This window comes from Leptodactylus fuscus, chromosome 5, assembly GCF_031893055.1.
Source record: "Leptodactylus fuscus isolate aLepFus1 chromosome 5, aLepFus1.hap2, whole genome shotgun sequence".
Taxonomy (NCBI): domain Eukaryota; kingdom Metazoa; phylum Chordata; class Amphibia; order Anura; family Leptodactylidae; genus Leptodactylus; species Leptodactylus fuscus.
In genome coordinates, this window is record NC_134269.1 from 170,580,176 (window position 1) to 170,602,298 (window position 22,123).

General features: G+C 41.1%; 1 protein-coding gene across 1 annotated transcript in view; it reads right to left on the reverse strand.

The window, feature by feature from the left end:
* The window catches only part of STK32A (serine/threonine kinase 32A), a 151,471-nt gene that overhangs the window by 98,474 nt on the left and 30,874 nt on the right, over nt 1-22,123 (reverse strand). The window contains exons 3-4 of the mRNA XM_075274726.1: nt 6,255-6,310; nt 2,395-2,546 (exon numbers count right to left, since the gene is read on the reverse strand). Of these exons, the coding sequence (XP_075130827.1) occupies nt 2,395-2,546; nt 6,255-6,310 (208 nt within the window). The remainder of the gene's footprint in view (nt 1-2,394; nt 2,547-6,254; nt 6,311-22,123) is intronic.

A 22,123-nucleotide genomic window follows, 5' to 3' on the forward strand; every position in this document is an offset into this window, starting at 1 on the left:
AAGGAGGACTCACGCCAGACCATAACATTGACTGATTACAATGTAAATCTTGATCTTTCAGCCCATTCATTGGCGCATTTAATTTTCACACGCTGCCAGTTCTTCCATTTCCTTATTGAAATCAAATGGTACAAAGCTACAGAAAGCTTGAGTGGAACTGAGCCAGGGCTTTCTCCAGAAGCCGTGAGTGGTTGTTTCTCCTCCATAAAACAATGTCTGAACATCTCCAGATTATCGGGTTTACCAAAACAGCGAGGGCTGCTATTCACATCAATATAAGAATGCCCCAGAGGTATTATTACTTTCCATACAACTTCTGTATTTTGTACACCTATAAGTCCTCACACTAAACAGACTGCATTGAAAACAAGGTTACATGGAAAACAAACAATCCATATTAGAAGAAAATGACTGAAATGTGTGAAAACGAAATCTGTGTGATGTGCAATTTTCTAAGCTAGCAGTATTCATTGTCTAACAAAGCAGCGTTCGACTTGGAAGCCCTAATGGACTTTTTTGGAGGATGTCCCACTGTTTCATTATTGTCTGGGCAGGAACATTTCCATAATAAATTTTCCATTTTAATTTCATAGGGTTGCCAAGTCTCGTCTTCTCATATATATCACTGCTTTTAATGATGACCCGAGAGCTGAAATCACAGTGTTTCAAAGGCAATGGCGTACTGTCAATTCTCATATTTTTCATTTTCATCTGTATTATTAGATATTGTCCTCGCTAAAAACTAGCTCATTGTTTTCCGCAGTAATAATAATCATAATAAAAATGTGAAGTGATATTTGTACATATAGATATAAATGTGTATATATATATTGTGTGTGTGTATATATGTATATACTCTGTCTATCATATCTATCTAGCCATCTATTTGTATACCATATTCCACCTGATTCAGAAACTATACTTATTAGGCTGAGTTCACATTGAATTATTTTAGCCTGAGATATAGGATCAGGACAACAGAATAAAAAAGCTGCCTGAATGACTAATATAGACAGAGCACACTCTGTGCACATTCATTATCATTCACTATAAAGCAAAAAACATTACAGAAGCTTCTTGTTTCTGTCCATCCATCATTAAGTTAGTTAACAGTCCGTTTCTTTGATCCTATGATGAAGCATAACAAGGGATTTATAAGAAGCCAGTATGTCTAACAGTATGTCACTCCCTATTTACTGGGGATAATGTCACTAAGGAGAGACCACCTTCTCAGGCGTATGGAGTCTGACTTGGCAAAATCCCGCATCATAGCAGTAAAGGCTTGTTGGAAAGTCTGGCATGATGTTCAAGGGAGCTACCCCTAGAGGGCAGAAAACAGAGGCGCTGTTTCCCTATTTACATCTTGGGAAACAGATTTGCATATTTTTCCCATAATCCTCCCAGTGGAGCTAAAATGACTTTTTGTAAGACTCCATATGCCTGAGAAGGTGATCTCTCCTTAGGGAGAGACATTATTCCTGGAACCTGGTCTAAAAGTCTCACACCTCTGCCAAGTCAGTTCTCCCTATGCTGTGCTGAAGAGATCCAACCAGATCGAAACAGCGCTGTCCACAGCTGGGATACCGACTTGGCAAAATCCAGCATCATAAAAGTAAAGTCTTGTTGGAAACTCGGACATGATGTTCAAGGGAGCTACCCCTAGATGGCAGCAAACAGAGGCACTGTTTCCCTATTTACATCTTGGGAAACATATTTGCATATTTTTCCCATACTCCCCATTTTCACAGCTTCTCTTAGCAGCAGGATTATGTGCATTCTAGAGCTCTATATAGGTTAGGCTATAATGGAATATAGTGGCTTAGATGACTATTTAGAGAATGTCATGTCCTTTGCCATCCCCTTGTTAAAGTTGATGGAGATATGTCTTTTCTCAACTATACTATGTTACTATGTATTACAGTTAAGTACACAGATCAGAATACATAGGACTGAGCTGCAGCATGGCTATGTGATGATCGGACATGATGTCACTTCCCGATAAGAAGAAATAAGCCATTTTTTTAATCAAGCACAACCCCTTTAAGGATTAATTGACATTGTCACATGATGGTCTTTCAGCTGTAGCCTACCATGCACAACCCCTTTAAGGATCAGTTGACATTGTCACCTGATAGGCTAGAGCTGAAAGACAGACCATCATGCACAACCCTTTTAAGGATCAATTGACATTGTCATCTGATGGTCTGTCTTTCAGCTCTTGCATCCCATGTGAGCAGTCCATTAATACACTGTTATAAATGAAAGGTCTACAGTTCTCATGAAGTTCGCAGTAACATCCTCACATTAGTTAACACTTTGTTCAAGGATTCAGTAAAATATATTTCATGGGGGACACTGGCACAGACCAGGAACCTACAGTAATACATTACTCACCAGAGGTTGACTAGAAATGGATGCTCCAGACCTTGCATGATCTGCAGTTCTTTAAACACATTCCTCACTTCATTGCGCTCAACACATTTCTGTTTGTTCATGTATTTCATCGCATACATTTTCTTTGTATCATTTTTCTGAACAATGCAGACCTGTTAAAAAAGACTGCAGAAGGTTACTGATCTGCAAAGATTACAGAAATACTTAAGACATGGCACAAGGTTTCTAAGTTAACCCCTTCACAACAACACAAATTAATGGAATAAGGTCCTCGTGCTTGCTACCCATTAATTTACATGATCTTGTTATGTGAGGGGACTAAATACTGTACATCAGTCATGTTGAGATCTGTGTTTCCGCAATTGGCTAGTTTATAGGGAAAACCATGACATCATAGGGATTCCCAGAGCTGAGGCAGTATAGAGACATGCACGGAAGACACAAACTTTTCTGCCTTTCTGGGAATACAGATTACTCGTAACAGAGGTAATGGGGTGTTACCATTAGAGCTCTATTATCAGGGATCACATACAGTGATCTTACATTTACTGTTAACCCAAGGTCCCATAGTAAAAAATAATTTAACTGATTAATTAAAAAAATAAATAAATACTGTCATACGTAAAAATAAAATCACTAAAAGATTTAAAAAAAACGAAGTAATAAAATATAAAAAGTTCCCCTCTTACAAAAAAATTATGACCTCTTAGGGTGCATGCACACTGAGTAACGCCGGGCGTGTATGAGAGCCGTACACGCTGGCATTACAGTAGACTGCCGAACACTTCCCATTCACTTCAATGGGAGCGCTCGTAACAGCGGCGTTTACGAGCGCTCCCATTGAAGTGAATGGGAAGTGTTCGGCAGCCCTGCTGTAACGCCGGCGTGTACGGCTCTGATACACGCCCGGCGTTACGTAGTGTGCATGCACCCTTAGGGTAAGTTCACACAGAGTTTTTTGGTCAGGGTTTTGAGGCCGTAATCGCCTCAAAACCCTGACCAAAAAGACGGCTCCCATTGAAATCAATGGGAACGCTCAGGAGCTTTTTTCTGTTTCTTCTGGCTCCTGGAAAAAGAAGCGAGATGCTCATTCTTGGAGCTGAGTCGCCTTGCAATTCGATCTGAAGAAACTCCAACCTCCGGACTAGGCCCATTCATTGGACCTAATCCAGAACAGAATGCGCGGCTGGATGCCTGTGCAGTGCACTGGCTTTCAGTCGCGGTGACCCGTTTTTTGGATCGGAACCTATGACAGCCTCTACCTCAGGTTCCGATCCAAAAAAACTCCATGTGAACTTACCCTCAGAGTCTTTATACACCAATTTTAGCAATCTGGCAAGACACCGAAGCATATTCAATAGGCCTCAAGTGCTCAGGTTGTGATTAATTATGTATATTATGAGTGCCGGTGAGCGTTTTGTGCTCTCCGCGGCAAAAACATTTTTTTTTAACCGGACACAAAGTCGGACATGCAGGACTTTGTGTCCGGTTTAAAAAAAACGGTTTGGCCGCAGAGAGCACAAAACGCTCACCGACACGCATGGCTGCACACGGACAGGTTTCCGTCTTCTGCCAGCACCGGATGCCGGTGTGAACCCAGCGTCAGATCACCTTACTGATCGCTACTGTAAAATTCTCTTCCATGATCACCAAACATGGACATGTTTAACTCTTGTTTTTTGTTTCCATATGGCATCTATGCTGAGAAAGTTCCTAACATGGAGCTAAACGTGTCTCTATTTTCAAAGGGAGGACAAAAGAGTGTCCTTTTGACCTCCATCTAGATGGAACATATAAGTATATAGCAAAAATGAAATAGTAATGGAAAATAACAGTAGACTTAGCTTTTCCATCATGGAATGCCCGCTTAAAAAGATATGCCATTTAACGGAGGCTATAATAACCTATTGGTAACAGATGGCACTATATGGCATCCATTATAGACCTCCATAGAATGGATACACATGAGTTAGATTCTTTAGGCATCTGCAGTGTTAGTCTAAGGAGCTGGTGATGGGCAAGTTGGGTCCCATAACTCTTCTTCAGCAGCCATGCCTGGATGCTGCTTCAATATTACTACACAGCCAAGAGTAAACAGCATTACATCTGTATCTACAGTAGGAGCCCCAAGAGGCTCCAACAGGAATTAGTATTAGTAGGCGCCATTATGTGCCGTTTGCACCATAGTGCTTCAGGTTTAATGAAAGTGACCAACCGCTTTAACACTAAAAAGGTTAGATTAAAGGGAGTATATCATTCCCTAGCTCAGTTTTTAAATAATCATATCTTTATATAGCCTTTAGAAGGGCTATTCTAGGCATACCTGTCTTTTCTTGATCCTCGCAGAGCATCAGGGGCGTTATCCCTGTTCCGTGAGCACTCTTGCGTCTTCAGCTGCCTCTGTTTCTTACGGCCCCCTTTTTGAAAGACAATCCCTCCTTCTACACCTCTTCATTGCGTCCAAAGAAGCTCATGTATGAGATTTGATTTTATTTGCATTGTACATGACTAGCTGCTCTGTAAACAGTAAAGAGGTGTAGAAGGAGGGCGGTGAGGGAAGGAGGCGATTGATGATGCAGGGGTGCTTGGAGCACAGGGATAACGCCCCTTGTGCTCCCTGAAGATTTATTTGCATATGAATAAAACTGGGTTAATTCAAAAATGACTGCGAGGATCAAGAAAAGACAGCTGTCCTGCTGCTGACCTTGTTCCTCACACTGTGCCTGTGATTGTTCCGGCATCTCAGCAGCTTGCTGGGACACCATATAATCAGCGTGTTGCTGGCGTTGATGATCCACCTGCTCCGTTGTTTCGACAGCTGTCAAGCTGGCCTGCTGCTGAACTCGTTCCTCATGCTGTACCCGTGAATGTTCTGGTAAGTCAGCAGCTCGCTGGGACGCCATATAATGAGCGTGTTGTTGGCATTGATGATCCGTTTTGTCAGCTCTCAAGCTGGCCTGCCGCTGAACTTGTTTCTTGCACTGTGCCTGTGATTGTTCCGGCATCTCAGCACCTCGCTGGAATGTCATATGATGATCGTGCTGTTGGTGTTGATGATCCGCCTGCTGCAGCGTTTCGGCAGCTGTGAAGCTGGCCTGCTGCTAATCTCATTCCTCGTGCTGTGTCCGTGAGTGTTCCAGTATCTCAGCAGTGCGCTGGGACAACATATAATGAGTGTGTTGTTGCCGCTCATGATCCCCCTCAGCTCCTCTTCAGGAGGACTCTGTGACTTCTGGCTTCCTTCATAGCTGTTGTTGTTTGAGACAAATTAAATTTTCTTTTTCCAGGCATGTTGAAAATTGGCAAACTGCCAATTTGGATTGAAGGTGTTTGCCCATGTCAGTTTTTGAGCAGTGCCTGGACCAGATCAGATAATATGCAAATACATGAACACTGAGGGTTAGCATGTGTTTACATAGAGAGATAAGAGCCTTGGCTTTCTCAGAAGCTGAGATAAGAGTAGTGTAATATAGTATATGAAAATACATTCATAACAGTCGTGAAGCCATGTCATTTACCGGGATAAAAAGGAGCCTATGTGTTAATCAAGGTTACAATCTATCTATGTGCCGAATTTCATTCAAATCGGTTCAGCCGTTTTTGCGTGATTGAGGAACAAACATCCAAACACACAAACTTTCACATTTATCATATTAGTAGGATTGGACAATCGATGGGTGACTATGCAATATATGGTCATTGCAATGCTATATGGGCGGCTTTTGACAGTGGCTCTCTGGGTAATAGAGAATGGGTTATCTACAACAACCATATACCCGGACAGGATTATTGACCTGAAATAGAAGTGTATTACTGCATGTAAACTGTAACAAGATATGTTAGACATTAGTAAAACTCACCTTTCCAAAGCTGCCTTTCCCAATAGCTCTTAGAATTTCAAAATGATTAAAGTTTACTGCAAAAAAATGTAGAAAAAAATTAAATTATTTACATACTGTACACATAGCGGAGCAGATTTACTTCACCTAATATTGAGATAGTATTAACAGGTTTTAGACATAGCAGTCTAAAAATGTGCCAAATTTCTCAAAATGGCCAACTGTATAAGATAAAACGGAGGCATCTTTAGACATGTATGTTTGGCTTTCTTTGGTGGAAAATCTTGTCATACATTGGTTCACGTCATCCTGTTAAACCATGTCCTCCTGTTAAACCATGTCCTGTTCCTGCTAAGCCATACTGCTTTGTCAAGTTAGACTAAAGAGTGTCAAATGGCCATAATAAATGTACAGAAACAGAGTTTGTATATACTTAGCCTGGAAAATCTCCTCCAGTTGAATGCTTAGTCACAATCTGCTCAATAAGCAAAGAAAGCTATGGCAGAAATCGTCTGCTACTGAACATTACAGGTCAAAAACTTCTACACGTTTTTGGTTAAATTTTTTGCCTGTAATGTAGGGTTAAAGGGGTTGTCCCATCACAAGGATCCTATCTATACTGCTTGTTAATGTGGATTTGAGACTTTTCCTAAATACACTCCTTCAGCAAAACTGCTTTGTTTGTCCTCTATCTTAATTTATTCACTTCATTGTTGACACTTCATGTCTATGGCCCTTGGGATTATCTGCTCAAATGTCAAGTAATGTAGCTGTCTGCTCTTAGGGGGGAGAAGGAAGGGCTAAGTGCATGGGAGTGAGCCTGTGTCTGTAGCTGTTCCTGTGTCTACACCACACATGTGACCTAGCTTCCTGCTCTCAGATAAAGGAGGGGGGAAATGAGTACTGCTTTCTTATATAAAACAGACTAAATCCTAGTGGGCTAAAGGACCTGGTCCCTTAGCCCACTAGGATTTAGCCAACTCTATATAGAATAAGCTAGATCCAAGTGTTATAGGACCTTTGATGACATCACAGGCCCTTCAGTCGTCCCATAGGATCACGCTATGTGGCGGGCGGAGCTACATGCTAATTTGGAGGCGGAGCTAAACTGGAGGTATTCGGACAGTATGGCTTTGCATATGAAACCCTGCCCACCAATTGACATTGAAAACCAGGAAGAAAGAAGTCTTTGCAGCAGCGAAGACTGGTGAGCAAGGGACATGGGAATACCCATTTAAGCCGATCTTGAAATTTCAGGATCGATTTTAAAATCTTCCAGCCAATCCTGATCGTGAAATTTGCTCGATCGCTGATCAAGATACGATCTTTCCTGATCCCGATCGCTCAACCCTAATTGTATATTATATATACAGTAGAGTTGAGCCGATCTTGAGATTTCAAAATCCGATTTTCAATCATTTTCCAGCTGATCCTGATCCCGATCGTGAAATTTGCTCAATCGCGGATCGGGACTCAATCTTTCCCGATCGCTCACCCCTACTGTAATGTGATATTCAAAATGGAAAACGCCTTTAAACATGACCTTAATTCTTGGTTCTGACACTATGTGGGCCTACAATGACATCTAGATATTAACTTGCTACTTTCCAATAATAACATTTGAGACACTTTTCTTTTAGTCTAGAGGCCACTTCTATACAACAGCCAGCCTGGACTGATATTAGAACAGAATAGTTGACTGGATAGCCCTCCAAATAATATCCCCTAGTAAGGCCATAGAGCCCTGATCCAATGCTACACAACAAACTATCCTGAGAGATGATAGACTGGATGTGAAAGCAAGTCAGATCAGTATGGCTTGCAATCTGAAGGCCTTGTATTACTGCTTGAGCACTAGGAAAACATTAGCAAGCACTTGACAATCTAACACACCTTTGATTCTATTCATCTTTAATGTGTCTTACCCCATTTAACCCAATAACACATAAATACAACTAAAACATCAGAGGAAGATTATATTACTCTACATGGACATCTAAAGATCAACTGCACAAAACAATATAGAAACAAGGCTATTAAGGGCTATTTATATTATTTTTATACAGATTACAAACAATACACAAGAAAGGAGAGGTTATCGTCAGTACTTTATAGGTAAGATATTTTAATATTTTTAGGAAATGTTAATTGCTACATAATGAAAGACTACTGAAAAGGAGGCATTCTAGAAAAACCTGTCAGCAGACACACAGTACATCGGAAATTATATACTATTGTGTTCACTGAATGATCCCAAAATCATGTGGATCGCAAGAAAACAACGGCTGTATTGCAAGGCTCAAATGACTATTCATTATCACTAAAAACATATAACGTATTGTGTTTTTAACATGGGTGATAGGTCACTGAATAAAAAATCGAAACCGTGAGATCACAGCTTTACTTTTAAGAAAAACCAGGCATGTTAAATTCCCCTTAGGCTGAATTCAGACAATGTATTTTGGATCGGAATTTGATGCAGAGGCCGCCTCAGGTTCCGGTCCAAAATACGGGCAGCCGTACTGGATGCTGGTGCAGTACACTGGCATCCAGTGGCGGCACTGCGATCCGGATTAGGCCCAAATGAATGGGAGTGTCTGCAGGCGGATTCGCAAGGCACAATCTACCTGAAGAATGAGCATGTCCATTCTTTTTTTCCAGGAGCCGGAACAAACGGCTCCCGGAAAAAAGAAACGACTGGCCCCCATTGAGGCAGATACCGCCTCAAAATCCTGACCAAAATACCCCAGGTGAACTCAGCCTTAAGCATCTCCAAAGAAAAATTTAACATCGACTGCCTATAAAAGCTGCTGTGATACTACTATTTCCAACATACTCCATTCACTTACATGGGAGTTCAAAGAGCAACAGAGCAAGTACTTATGCTGGGGCTGAGTTGCAAGGCTGAAGATGAGGAGAAGATGCAGGGAGCAGTGAACAGGAGGCATTAAGGGGCGGCGAGCCGTGGATGACACTGGTGAGCTCGGGGCACAAGGGGAACACCCCCTGTGCTCTCTGAGCATAATTTGCATATCAGAATTAACGCTTTTTTACAGAAACGGTGGGGTGCATAAGAGGATGAGAGGTAGGAGTAGAATAGCCTGTCTAAAGGCTATTCCAATGTGCCATCACGTCAAAACGACATTTTCTAATGATAGGATCCCTTTAAACATTGTTCTAAATCCATTCCCAACTTCTGCTTTTGGCAAGGTAGTGCCCATTACAGCTACCACAGGAGATGCCACTCCGCTACCGCACTGTAGATTCTCTCTTGGACAGATGTATGATTATATCTCATGGAACTGTAATTGTTATCACTTCACTTTTCCCAGAAATAAAAGACAAGTAAAGTAAATAAAAGTAAAAATAAAGTGTTATCTTACTTTACTACATATGCAGTATTTCAGATACAGGGAGCTTGAAAAGAAATACACTGCCTGTGAAATGTTTTAGGAAGCGATCTCCCTGCAGTGAGGAATATACAGGCTTGGCAGTGCAGCAATGCCATTACACAGGAGCAGTGGAGAGGGAACTAAAATGCAGAATGTTGTAGGTCAGCGTCAAGATCAATGGTGTACTGGGAGAAATTAGTTTCAGATGGTCAAGGACAAATTAGATATGACAAACTCTTGCTTGACTTCTCCTGCCTTATGAATTCAAGCATGAAAGATTTTTATTAACATCTCTAGGGTACAAACATGTAGCAAAAGGCTACTAAATTAGAGCTGAAATGCAGGTACCCTATTGAAATCAATGTCGTTTTCTGCTTTTACAAATATGTGCTATTATATTGATACAGTTACTGAAGATGGTTTGAAGTTGCAAAATCTGGAGAGATAAAAATACAACTTAAAAAAATGTTGCCCTTACAGCACAATATAGGGTTAAGTTGTTTCATTTAGCTCATGTGAAAATTTTTGCAGACCGCTCCTCATGTACAGATGTAGTTATATTTGCCATTTAAAGGGATTCTAAAAAAATCACATTTTTTTGTTGATCACACCTAGGAATAGCTTTAAGAAAGGCTATTCTTCTCCTACCTTTAGATGTCTTCTCCGTGCTTTCGGTAGAAATCCAGGTTTTCTTCTGTATGCAGATGAGTTGTCTTGCAGCACTGGGGGTGGGCCCCAGCACGCAAACAGCACTGGGGGTGTCTCCAATGCTGCAAGAGAAATCTCCAGCGCCACCTCCATCTTCTTCAGGAATGGCCTCTTCACGTGTCTTCTTCCGGCACTGGCAGTCAAACTTCTAGGTCTCGGACCTCAGGCAGAGATGACTGTGCATGTCCACAGGCCACAAGAAAATGGCTGCTTACTCACTGTGTAAGTGGCCATTTTTCTTGTGGCTGCGGGCATGCGCAGTCGGCTCTGCCTGAGGCCTAGAAGTTTGAAGCCAGCTCCGGAGAGGCGCAGAAAGGCCATTCCTGAAGAAGATAGAGGCGGCGCTGGAGATTTCTTTTGCAGCATTGGGGACACCCGCTAGTGCTGTTTGAGTTCTGGGGCCCGCCCCCAGTGCTACGAGAGAACTCATTTGCATACAGATGAAAACCGTGATTTCTACCAATCGGCGGCGCGGAGAAGACATCTAAAGGTAGGAGAAGAATAGCCTTTCTTAAGGCTATTCCTACGTGTTATCGACAAGAAATGTGATTTTAATGGTAGAATCCCTTTAATAATTTATTTTGTGCACTGTGGTAAACCTAAGGAAAAACTCATATATGCCATACACAGTACAGATCAAAAGTTTGGACACACCTTCTCATTCAGAAAGTTTTCTGTGTTTTCATGACTATGGAAATTGTAGATTCACACTGAAGGCATCAAAACTATGAATTAACTCATGTGGAATTATATACTTAAAGGGGCTCGATCACTAGGAAAATCATTTTTAACTAATCACATCCTTGCATAGCCTTTAGAAAGTCTATTCCACACCTACATTTAGTATGTAAATTGCCTCAGCGGTTTCTGAATAAGTCCGTTTTTATTCATATGCTAATTAGACTGTTGCACGATACATCATGCACTCCTCTCCTGTTGTTTCCTATGGGAGGCTGCTGCTGCTGCTGATGACTCAGCTTCCTGTTTGCCTCACACACATAGGAGATAATAGGAGAGAGGAGGCTGCTGGGAACTTCCTGTACTGGCTGAAAGCTCATTAGCATAAGAATAAAAACGGACTTAGTCAGAAACCACTGAAGCAATCTACATACTAAAGGTAGGTGTGGAATAGCATTTCTAAAGCCTATGCAAGGATGTGATTAGTTAAAAATGACTTTTCCCAGTGATAGAGCCCCTTTAACAAAAAAGTGTAAACAACTGAAAATATGTCTTATATTCTATCTTCTTCAAAGTAGCCAGCTTTTGCTTTGATTAATACTTTGCACACTCTTGGCATTCTCTTGATGAGCTTCAAGAGGTAGTCACCGGAAATGGTTTTCACTTCACAGGTTTCAGGTTTAATAAGTGGGATTTATTGCCTTATAAATGGGGTTGGGACCATTAGTTGTGTTGTGCAGAAGTCAGATGGATACTCAGCTGATAGTCCTACTGAATAGACTGTTAGAATTTGTATTATGGCAAGAAAAAAATCAGCTAAGTAAAGAATAGCGAGTGGACATCATTACTTTAAGAAATGAATGTCAATCAGTCTGAATAATTGGGAAAACTTTGAAAGTGTCCCCAAGTGCAGTTGCAAAAACCATCAAGTGCTACAAAGAAACTGGCTCACATGAGGACCGCTCCAGCAATGGAAGACCAAGAGTCACCTCTGCTGCGGAGGATAAGTTCATCCGAGTCACCAGCCTCAGAAATCGCAGGTTAACAGCAGCTCAGATTAGAGACCAGGTCAATGCCACACAGAGTTCTAGCAGAAGACACATCTCTACAACAACTGTAGGAGACTTTGTGCAGCAGGCCTTCATGGTAAAATAGCTGCTAGAAAACCACTGCTACGGACAGGCAACAAGGAGAAGAGACTTGTTTGGGCTAAAGAACACAAGGAATGGACATTAGACCAGTGGAAATCTGTGCTTTGGTCTGATGAGTCCAAATTTGAGATCTTTGGTTCCAACTACCATGTCTGTGTGCGAAGCAGAAGAGGTGAACGGATGGACTCTACATGCCTGGTACCCACCGTGAAGCATGGAGGAGGAGGTGTGATGGTGTGGGGGTGCTGGTGACTCTGTTGGGGATTTATTCAAAATTGAAGGCATACTGAACCAGCATGGCTACCACAGCATCTTGCAGCGGCATGCTATTCCATCCGGCTTGCATTTCGTTGGACCATCATTTATTTTTCAACAGGACAATGACCCCAAGCACACCTCCAGGCTGTGTAAGGGCTATTTGACCAAGAAGGAGAGTGATAGGGTGCTACACCAGATGACCTGGCCTCCACAGTCATCAGACCTGAACCCAATCAAGATGGTTTGGGGTGAGCTGGACCGCAGAGTAAAGGCAAAAGGGCCAACACATGCTAAGCATCTCTGGGAACTCCTTCAATACTGTTGGAAGTCCATTTCTGGTGACTACCTCTTGAAGTTCATCAAGAGAATGCCAAGAGTGTACACAGCAGTAATCACAGCAAAAGGTGGCTACTGTGAAGAACCTAGAATATAAGACATATTTTCAGTTGTTTCACACCTTTTTGTTAAGTATATAATTTCACATGTGTTAATTCATAGTTTTGATGCCTTCAGTGTGAATCTACAATCTTCATAGTCATGAAAATACAGAAAACTCTTTGAAAGAGAAGGTGTGTCCAAACATTTGGTCTATACTGTACCCTATAACGTTTGATCATGTGGTCTTAAACATTATCTGGAAACAAAGTAGAAATAATATTCATAATTTTTGTATGGTACACAAATTTTAGAAAAGTAAAGTCTCTCCTATATGTCCAAGCAAAAGCAACAGAAATATAAACTGGCTGGTACCTGCACATATTTTACTTTCAAGTTGGTTCTTACATAGTGCCTTAGTCCAGCAGCGGCTATAGCACACAAAGAAACTACAATTTTACAGACAAATAATTTAATATTCACTATATAAGAAAACAACATACGGAGAGAATTGTTTTGCTGCAGATACCCAGGAGACTGCATTCCTTCTTTTAGCCTCCTGCTTAAGGAGCCTGACTAACAGCCCCAATTTAACACCTCAGATTTCAGGCCCCATTAATTTCATCTCTGCTTTTAAAGCTGCCAAAAGAAGATGCTCAAGGGGACACGATGTGACATTGAGGAAACAAAGCTTGTAAACTCTACCTAATGGATGCTTGATGGACACTCACAAAATAGTCGTTGAATTCTTACAAGTCAATCTTTTTTGATTTGTGATGGCAAAAAAATCTCTCCGGTTTTGAATAGATTTTTATGGTTTTAGTAGTATAAAATGCTAGTGGTGGATGCACTGTATTTCCCAGCAAAGTGCTCACGAGTCATGATACAAGCAACAATTTACTAGTACGGCACTAACTTATGTCCTCACATGGTCTGCGACCTCGTAGAATCAGTCTACATTGGGTCACTTGTAGAGATGAGCGAACACTGTTCGGATCAGCCGATCCGAACAGCACACTCCCATAGAAATTAATGGAAGCACCTGGCACGTATGTTTTGCCGGCGGCCAGTCGCTTAACCCCCCACATGCCAGCCACTTCCATTCATTTCTATGGGAGTGTGCTGTTCGGAACGGCTGTTCCAAACAGTGTTCGCTCATCTCTAGTCACTTGTACTAATACAATTGAGCATAAGGAGAAAACATAGAAGGATATGGGAGTATAAACTCATGATGACCTTTAACACACTGCAAAGGGGTTAAACCAGTCACAGGGTTTCATGTCGATTTACAACAACTAGACACCATGTGACTGTTCAAAGGAACCATAAACTCAGAGAAACTTCTTGTGAACTGATATACCGTATATACTCGAGTATAAGCCAAATTTTTCAGCACAGTTTTTGTGCTGAAAAAGCCCTCCTCGGCTTATATTCGAGTCAAGCAAAACAATTTTTTTTTTTTTTTTTTTTTTTTTTGGGGGGGGGAGGACGGTTCTATGACCAGCCACAATAGTAATGTATAGAATCTCCCATAAAATAGTGAAAAAAAAGAAGCTTTAAAAAATATATAAAAAATAAAGTAAATAAAAGTTCTAAATCACTCCTTTCCCTAGAATACACATAAAAGTAGAAAATTACTGTGAAAACACATACACATTAGGTATCCCTGTGTCTGACAGTGCCCGGTCTACTGAATATAAGGTATCTGCAGTGCTCCTGTTCCGTCGGGAAGGGGTTAATAGGAGCACAACAGATACCCTATATTCAGCCAGGCTGAATTCCAAGTGTGTGTGTGTGGGGGGGAAACAGTCCTCAAGCTCAGGGAAGGGGCAGACAGACACCAAAACACCCCCTCCCCTTCCCCAGCACCTACTATACCCAGAAACTCCAACCATTTTAATTTTTGTCATTTTCCAGTAGCTGCTGTTTCCCCCAACCCCCCCCCCCCCGACTTATACTCGAGTCAATAAGTTTTCCCAGTTTTTTGTGGTACAATTAGGGGCCTCGGCTTATACTCAAGTATATACGGTATATGTTTTTTTAACTGTTTATATGCATGTACTGCTTTCCATCAATTGTGCATCTAACACTCTATTCCTGTATAAATGTGCTTGCCTTCAGATATTGTGATATACCAGCCTGATGAAGGGACCTTTTTAGTAGTCCCGAAAGCTTGCAATATGTCATCATTTTTAGTTAGCCATTAAAAACTGACGACTCCTAAAAAATTATTTTTTTCTATAATACAATTGAAACAGCAAACTATACAAGACAAAATTGTCTATTACAATGGCTGGTACATGGCATAATATGCTGCTTTTTCAAACTGTCTAGTCTATATTTATACAACCTATTAGTTAACTAACTTTTTACCAAACTTTTGCAAAATTCTAGGACTCCTAGCCCATGAATTCAGTGAGTTTCCTCTGGGTACTCCAGCTTCCTGCCATACCCCAAAAATATACTGTACTAAACGGTTCATTTAGAATTCAGATTTCAAGTCCCCATGGGGACAGGTACCAAAGAAGAAGACTGACAGTCTCTGTGCTGCACTGCAGAAAACATTGGTACTATATAAATAATATTAATCCCTTAACAGTCTTACTCATCTCCTTCCCAAGCTTTGAGCAAAGCATTTAACAGTTTAGCATGCAAAATACAGGCAGTGAGACTGCAGAGGCAACAATTACTAAAACAGCCCTGGCTCCAGAGTAGCACTGGCTACAGCTTTTGGTCTTGTTTTGGCTTTAAAAAGTAAGATGAAGATCATGCCTGTATCCCCATTAGATGCTGAGTTATCACTGGTTGAAGTGGGAGCTCTATATATTCACAGCTTTCTATTCAGGGGAATACGTTCAGATGACAGTGTGCAGGGAGAAGAGAATGATTTCTCATTCTCCTGTCACTGTGATTTTAGATGACTCCAAGAGTACCATGAACTTTTCTTTATGATATCACTTCCAGCCCAATTGCTGTTTTTTCCATGTAGTACATCGAAAAATAAATTTATTCAGTATATTATATGTACCGAAAAAGCACAACTTAATTAAAATCAAAATGAAAAAGTTATGAATCCTGGAATGAAAAGAGAGCTAAAAAGTTACTTATTTAAAGGGATTCTATCACTAAATAGCTATTTTTTCTGCTTTAGACGTCGGAATAGCCTTTAGAAAGGCTATTAATCTCTTACCTTTAGACGTGGTCTCTGCGGCGCAGCTCCTTAGAAATCCCGCTTATTACCGGTATGCTAATGAGTTCTCTCGCAACAATGGGGGCGGGCCCCAATCCCCAAACGGTGATGGGGCGTCCCCACTGCTGCCTGAGTACTCTCAAAGTCTTCGCCAAACAGAGCATACTGTGCATGCTCAGTAAGGTCTGTACAGACCCTCCAAAGCCTGGATGATTTCATTCGCGCGTCAGAGGTCTGTACAGACCTTACTGAGCATGTGCAGCTCGGCAAAGACTTCGAGGAGCATACTGCGCGTGCGCGCAATTGCGGCCTCGAAAATATGGCCGCCGGCATGCGCAGTCGGTTCTACTAGTGTCTCGCTGGCAGAGCCGACTGTGCAGGCGTCGGAGCTGACGCAGAAGGAAGACAACAGAGAAGGGGAGGATGCAGCTGAAAAAGGAGGCGTCGCTGGAGAGAGTTCTCGGGCAGCAGTGGGGACGCCTCCATCGCAGTTTGAGCGCTGGGGCCCGCCCCCATTGCTGCAAGAGAACTCATTAGTATACCGGTAAAAAACGGGATTTCTAAGGAACGGCGCCGCGGAGACCACGACTAAAGGTAAGAGACGTATAGCCTTTCTAAAGGCTATTCCGACGTCTAAAGCAGAAAAAAATAGCTATTTAGTGGTAGAATCCCTTTAAGGCTGAAATATATTAGATCGCTAAAGGATAAATATGCTATAAGGCGCCAGAATGATGTGCCAACAATATATACTTGAGCCATAAACTCAAAACCTACAATCAAAGTGACAGTGATGAATGAATGGGTCTTTGCAATTTTAATGTGACGGTAACATGCGCTGTATTAAATGCACACAATATGGTATTATTTCAACTTAATCTGACGCTACTGTATTATTTGCACTGTATGACAGACTTATTTATACATTATAGGGTAGTATTATTTAATCAATGTGTGGTGGTGTTACCTGGATGTACTGTAGTAAAAGATAAATTACACAGTCACCATTAACATGTATGCAAGAAACTGCAAAATTTGGTCCATTGTGATTTGACCCCAGACACATTATTGATGGCTGTATTTACTATGATAACACATACATGATTCAGTATATTAATACATAAATGTGGAGTCAGTCTTGCCACCAGAAGAACAGGACGTACTGGAAATCCTTACCATAAGCCTGAATTGTCCTTGGCTGTCTTTAGTGGTGTGATGCCTCCTTATATTAGGGAATGTACGATTCAGTATTACAGGGAATATGATGGATTTCTCAGCAGTAAAGCAGCAAATGCTGGTAAATGGAGACACTTCCAGTAATACAGAATTATTTTACAAAAATGCCAAAAATAACACTTAAGGTTCCTGCAAACCAAAGCTTCACTTTCAATAGTAAAATGACAATTTGTAATATGCTATATTCATGATAATCTTCACATTTTAGGATTTATTTTTACTGGTGGTTTGTCAGGTCTATATGTTTCATTGTGAAGTCACCACAGATCTCCATGTAGAGCTGTACACACAGGTCTGTGACAGAAGTATCACTGAAACACTCCCTATAATTATAATCTCATTATTTTTGGTTTTGTCTCTGACATTTCCATGAGCTGAAGTTTCCAGACAAGTTAGCTTAAAAGTAACGGCACATATAAGCAAAGAGAACAATAATACACTGATATTATACACACAAATATACACAATAATTTCCTATACTGTTGACAATTTTTTTCAACTATTTATTCTTTCACTAAGATGCATATATAGTAAATAGAGATGAGCGAACAGTGTTCTATCGAACTCATGTTCGATCGGATATTAGGCTGTTCGGCATGTTCGAATCGAATCGAACACCGCGTGGTAAAGTGCGCCATTACTCGATTCCCCTCCCACCTTCCCTGGCGCCTTTTTTGCTCCAATAACAGCGCAGGGTAGGTGGGACAGGAACTACGACATCGGTGACGTTGAAAAAAGTAGGCAAAACCCATTGGCTGCCGAAAACATGTGACCTCTAATTTAAAAGAACAGCGCCGCCCAGCTTCGCGTCATTCTGAGCTTGCAATTCACCGAGGACGGAGGTTTCCGTCCAGTTAGCTAGGGGTTAGATTCTGGGTAGGCAGGGACAGGCTAGGATAGGAAGGAGAAGACAACCAACAGCTCTTATAAGAGCTAAATTCCAGGGAGAAGCTTGTCAGTGTAACGTGGCACTGACGGGCTCAATCGCCGCAACCCAGCTTTCCCAGGATCCTGAATGGAATACACTGTCAGTGTATTCCCGTATACCCGATATATACCCCCGATACCCGTTCCAACGGTGTGCCCCCCCACCTTCACCCCAGAAATACCCTGCAAGTCCCCTAGCAATAGAATTGGGGCTATATACACCCACTATTTTTGCTACTGCCATATAGTGCCATTGTCTCACTGGGAATTCAAAGAATATATTGGGCTTACATATAACTTCAATTCCAGGGAGAAGCTTGTCAGTGTAACGTGGCACTGACGGGCTCAATCGCCGCAACCCAGCTTTCCCAGGATCCTGAATGGAACACACTGACAGTGTATTCCCGTATACCCCATATATACACCCCAAATCCCCGTTCCAATGGTGTGCCCCCCCACCTTCACCTCAGAAATACCCTGCAAGTCCCCTAGCAATAGAATTGGGGCTATATACACCCACAATTTTTGCTACTGGTATACAGTGCCATTGTCTCACTGGGAATTCAAAGAATATATGGGGGTTATGTGCACCCACAATTTTTAATACTGCTATACAGTGCCATTGTCTGACTGGGAATTCAAAGAATATATGGGGGTTATGTGCACCCACAATTTTTAATACTGGTATATAGTGCCATTGTCTGACTGGGAATTCAAAGAATATATGGGGGTTACGTGCACCCACAATTTTTAATACTGGTATACAGTGCCATTGTCTGACTGGGAATTCAAAGAATATATGGGGGTTATGTGCACCCACAATTTTTAATACTGGTATACAGTGCCATTGTCTGACTGGGAATTCAAAGAATATATTGGGGTGACGTGCACCCACAATTTTTGCTACTGCTATACAGTTCCATTGTCTCACTGGGAATTCAAAGAATATATGGGGGTTATGTGCACCCACAATTTTTAATACTGGTATACAGTGCCATTGTCTGACTGGGAATTCAAAGAATATATGGGGGTTATGTGCACCCACAATTTTTAATACTGGTATATAGTGCCATTGTCTGACTGGGAATTCAAAGAATATATGGGGGTTATGTGCACCCACAATTTTTAATACTGGTATACAGTGCCATTGTCTGACTGGGAATTCAAAGAATATATGGGGGTTATGTGCACCCACAATTTTTAATACTGGTATACAGTGCCATTGTTTGACTGGGAATTCAAAGAATATATGGGGGTTACGTGCACCCACAATTTTTAATACTGCTATACAGTTCCTTTGTCTCACTGGGAATTCAAAGAATATATGGGGGTTATGTGCACCCACAATTTTTAATACTGGTATACAGTGCCATTGTTTGACTGGGAATTCAAAGAATATATGGGGGTTACGTGCACCCACAATTTTTAATACTGCTATACAGTTCCTTTGTCTCACTGGGAATTCAAAGAATATATGGGGGTTATGTGCACCCACAATTTTTAATACTGGTATACAGTGCCATTGTTTGACTGGGAATTCAAAGAATATATGGGGGTTACGTGCACCCACAATTTTTAATACTGCTATACAGTTCCTTTGTCTCACTGGGAATTCAAAGAATATATGGGGGTTATGTGCACCCACAATTTTTAATACTGGTATACAGTGCCATTGTCTGACTGGGAATTCAAAGAATATATGGGGGTTATGTGCACCCACAATTTTTAATACTGGTATACAGTGCCATTGTCTGACTGGGAATTCAAAGAATATATGGGGGTTACGTGCACCCACAATTTTTAATACTGCTATACAGTTCCTTTGTCTCACTGGGAATTCAAAGAATATATGGGGGTTATGTGCACCCACAATTTTTAATACTGGTATACAGTGCCATTGTCTGACTGGGAATTCAAAGAATATATGGGGGTTATGTGCACCCACAATTTTTAATACTGGTATACAGTGCCATTGTCTGACTGGGAATTCAAAGAATATATGGGGGTTATGTGCACCCACAATTTTTACTACTGGTATACAGTGCCATTGTCTAACTGGGAATTCAAAGAATATATTGGGGTGACGTGCACCCACAATTTTTGCTACTGCTATACAGTTCCATTGTCTCACTGGGAATTCAAAGAATATATGGGGGTTATGTGCACCCACAATTTTTAATACTGGTATACAGTGCCATTGTCTGACTGGGAATTCAAAGAATATATGGGGGTTATGTGCACCCACAATTTTTAATACTGGTATACAGTGCCATTGTCTGACTGGGAATTCAAAGAATATATGGGGGTTACGTGAACCCACAATTTTTAATACTGGTATACAGTGCCATTGTCTGACTGGGAATTCAAAGAATATATGGGGGTTATGTGCACCCACAATTTTTAATACTGGTATACAGTGCCATTGTCTGACTGGGAATTCAAAGAATATATGGGGGTTATGTGCACCCACAATTTTTAATACTGGTATACAGTGCCATTGTCTGACTGGGAATTCAAAGAATATATGGGGGTTACGTGCACCCACAATTTTTAATACTGGTATACAGTGCCATTGTCTGACTGGGAATTCAAAGAATATATGGGGGTTATGTGCACCCACAATTTTTAATACTGGTATACAGTGCCATTGTTTGACTGGGAATTCAAAGAATATATGGGGGTTACGTGCACCCACAATTTTTAATACTGCTATACAGTTCCTTTGTCTGACTGGGAATTCAAAGAATATATGGGGGTTATGTGCACCCACAATTTTTAATACTGGTATACAGTGCCATTGTCTGACTGGGAATTCAAAGAATATATGGGGGTTATGTGCACCCACAATTTTTAATACTGGTATACAGTGCCATTGTTTGACTGGGAATTCAAAGAATATATGGGGGTTACGTGCACCCACAATTTTTAATACTGCTATACAGTTCCTTTGTCTCACTGGGAATTCAAAGAATATATGGGGGTTATGTGCACCCACAATTTTTAATACTGGTATACAGTGCCATTGTCTGACTGGGAATTCAAAGAATATATGGGGGTTATGTGCACCCACAATTTTTAATACTGGTATACAGTGCCATTGTTTGACTGGGAATTCAAAGAATATATGGGGGTTACGTGCACCCACAATTTTTAATACTGCTATACAGTTCCTTTGTCTGACTGGGAATTCAAAGAATATATGGGGGTTATGTGCACCCACAATTTTTAATACTGGTATACAGTGCCATTGTCTGACTGGGAATTCAAAGAATATATGGGGGTTATGTGCACCCACAATTTTTAATACTGGTATACAGTGCCATTGTTTGACTGGGAATTCAAAGAATATATGGGGGTTACGTGCACCCACAATTTTTAATACTGCTATACAGTTCCTTTGTCTCACTGGGAATTCAAAGAATATATGGGGGTTATGTGCACCCACAATTTTTAATACTGGTGTACAGTGCCATTGTCTGACTGGGAATTCAAAGAATATATGGGGGTTATGTGCACCCACAATTTTTAATACTGGTATACAGTGCCATTGTCTGACTGGGAATTCAAAGAATATATGGGGGTTACATGCACCCACAATTTTTAATACTGGTATACAGTGCCATTGTCTGACTGGGAATTCAAAGAATATATGGGGGTTATGTGCACCCACAATTTTTAATACTGGTATACAGTGCCATTGTTTGACTGGGAATTCAAAGAATATATGGGGGTTACGTGCACCCACAATTTTTAATACTGCTATACAGTTCCTTTGTCTCACTGGGAATTCAAAGAATATATGGGGGTTATGTGCACCCACAATTTTTAATACTGGTATACAGTGCCATTGTCTGACTGGGAATTCAAAGAATATATGGGGGTTATGTGCACCCACAATTTTTAATACTGGTATACAGTGCCATTGTCTCACTGGGAATTCCACAAATAATTTGGGGATTCATTCACCCTACATCTCAG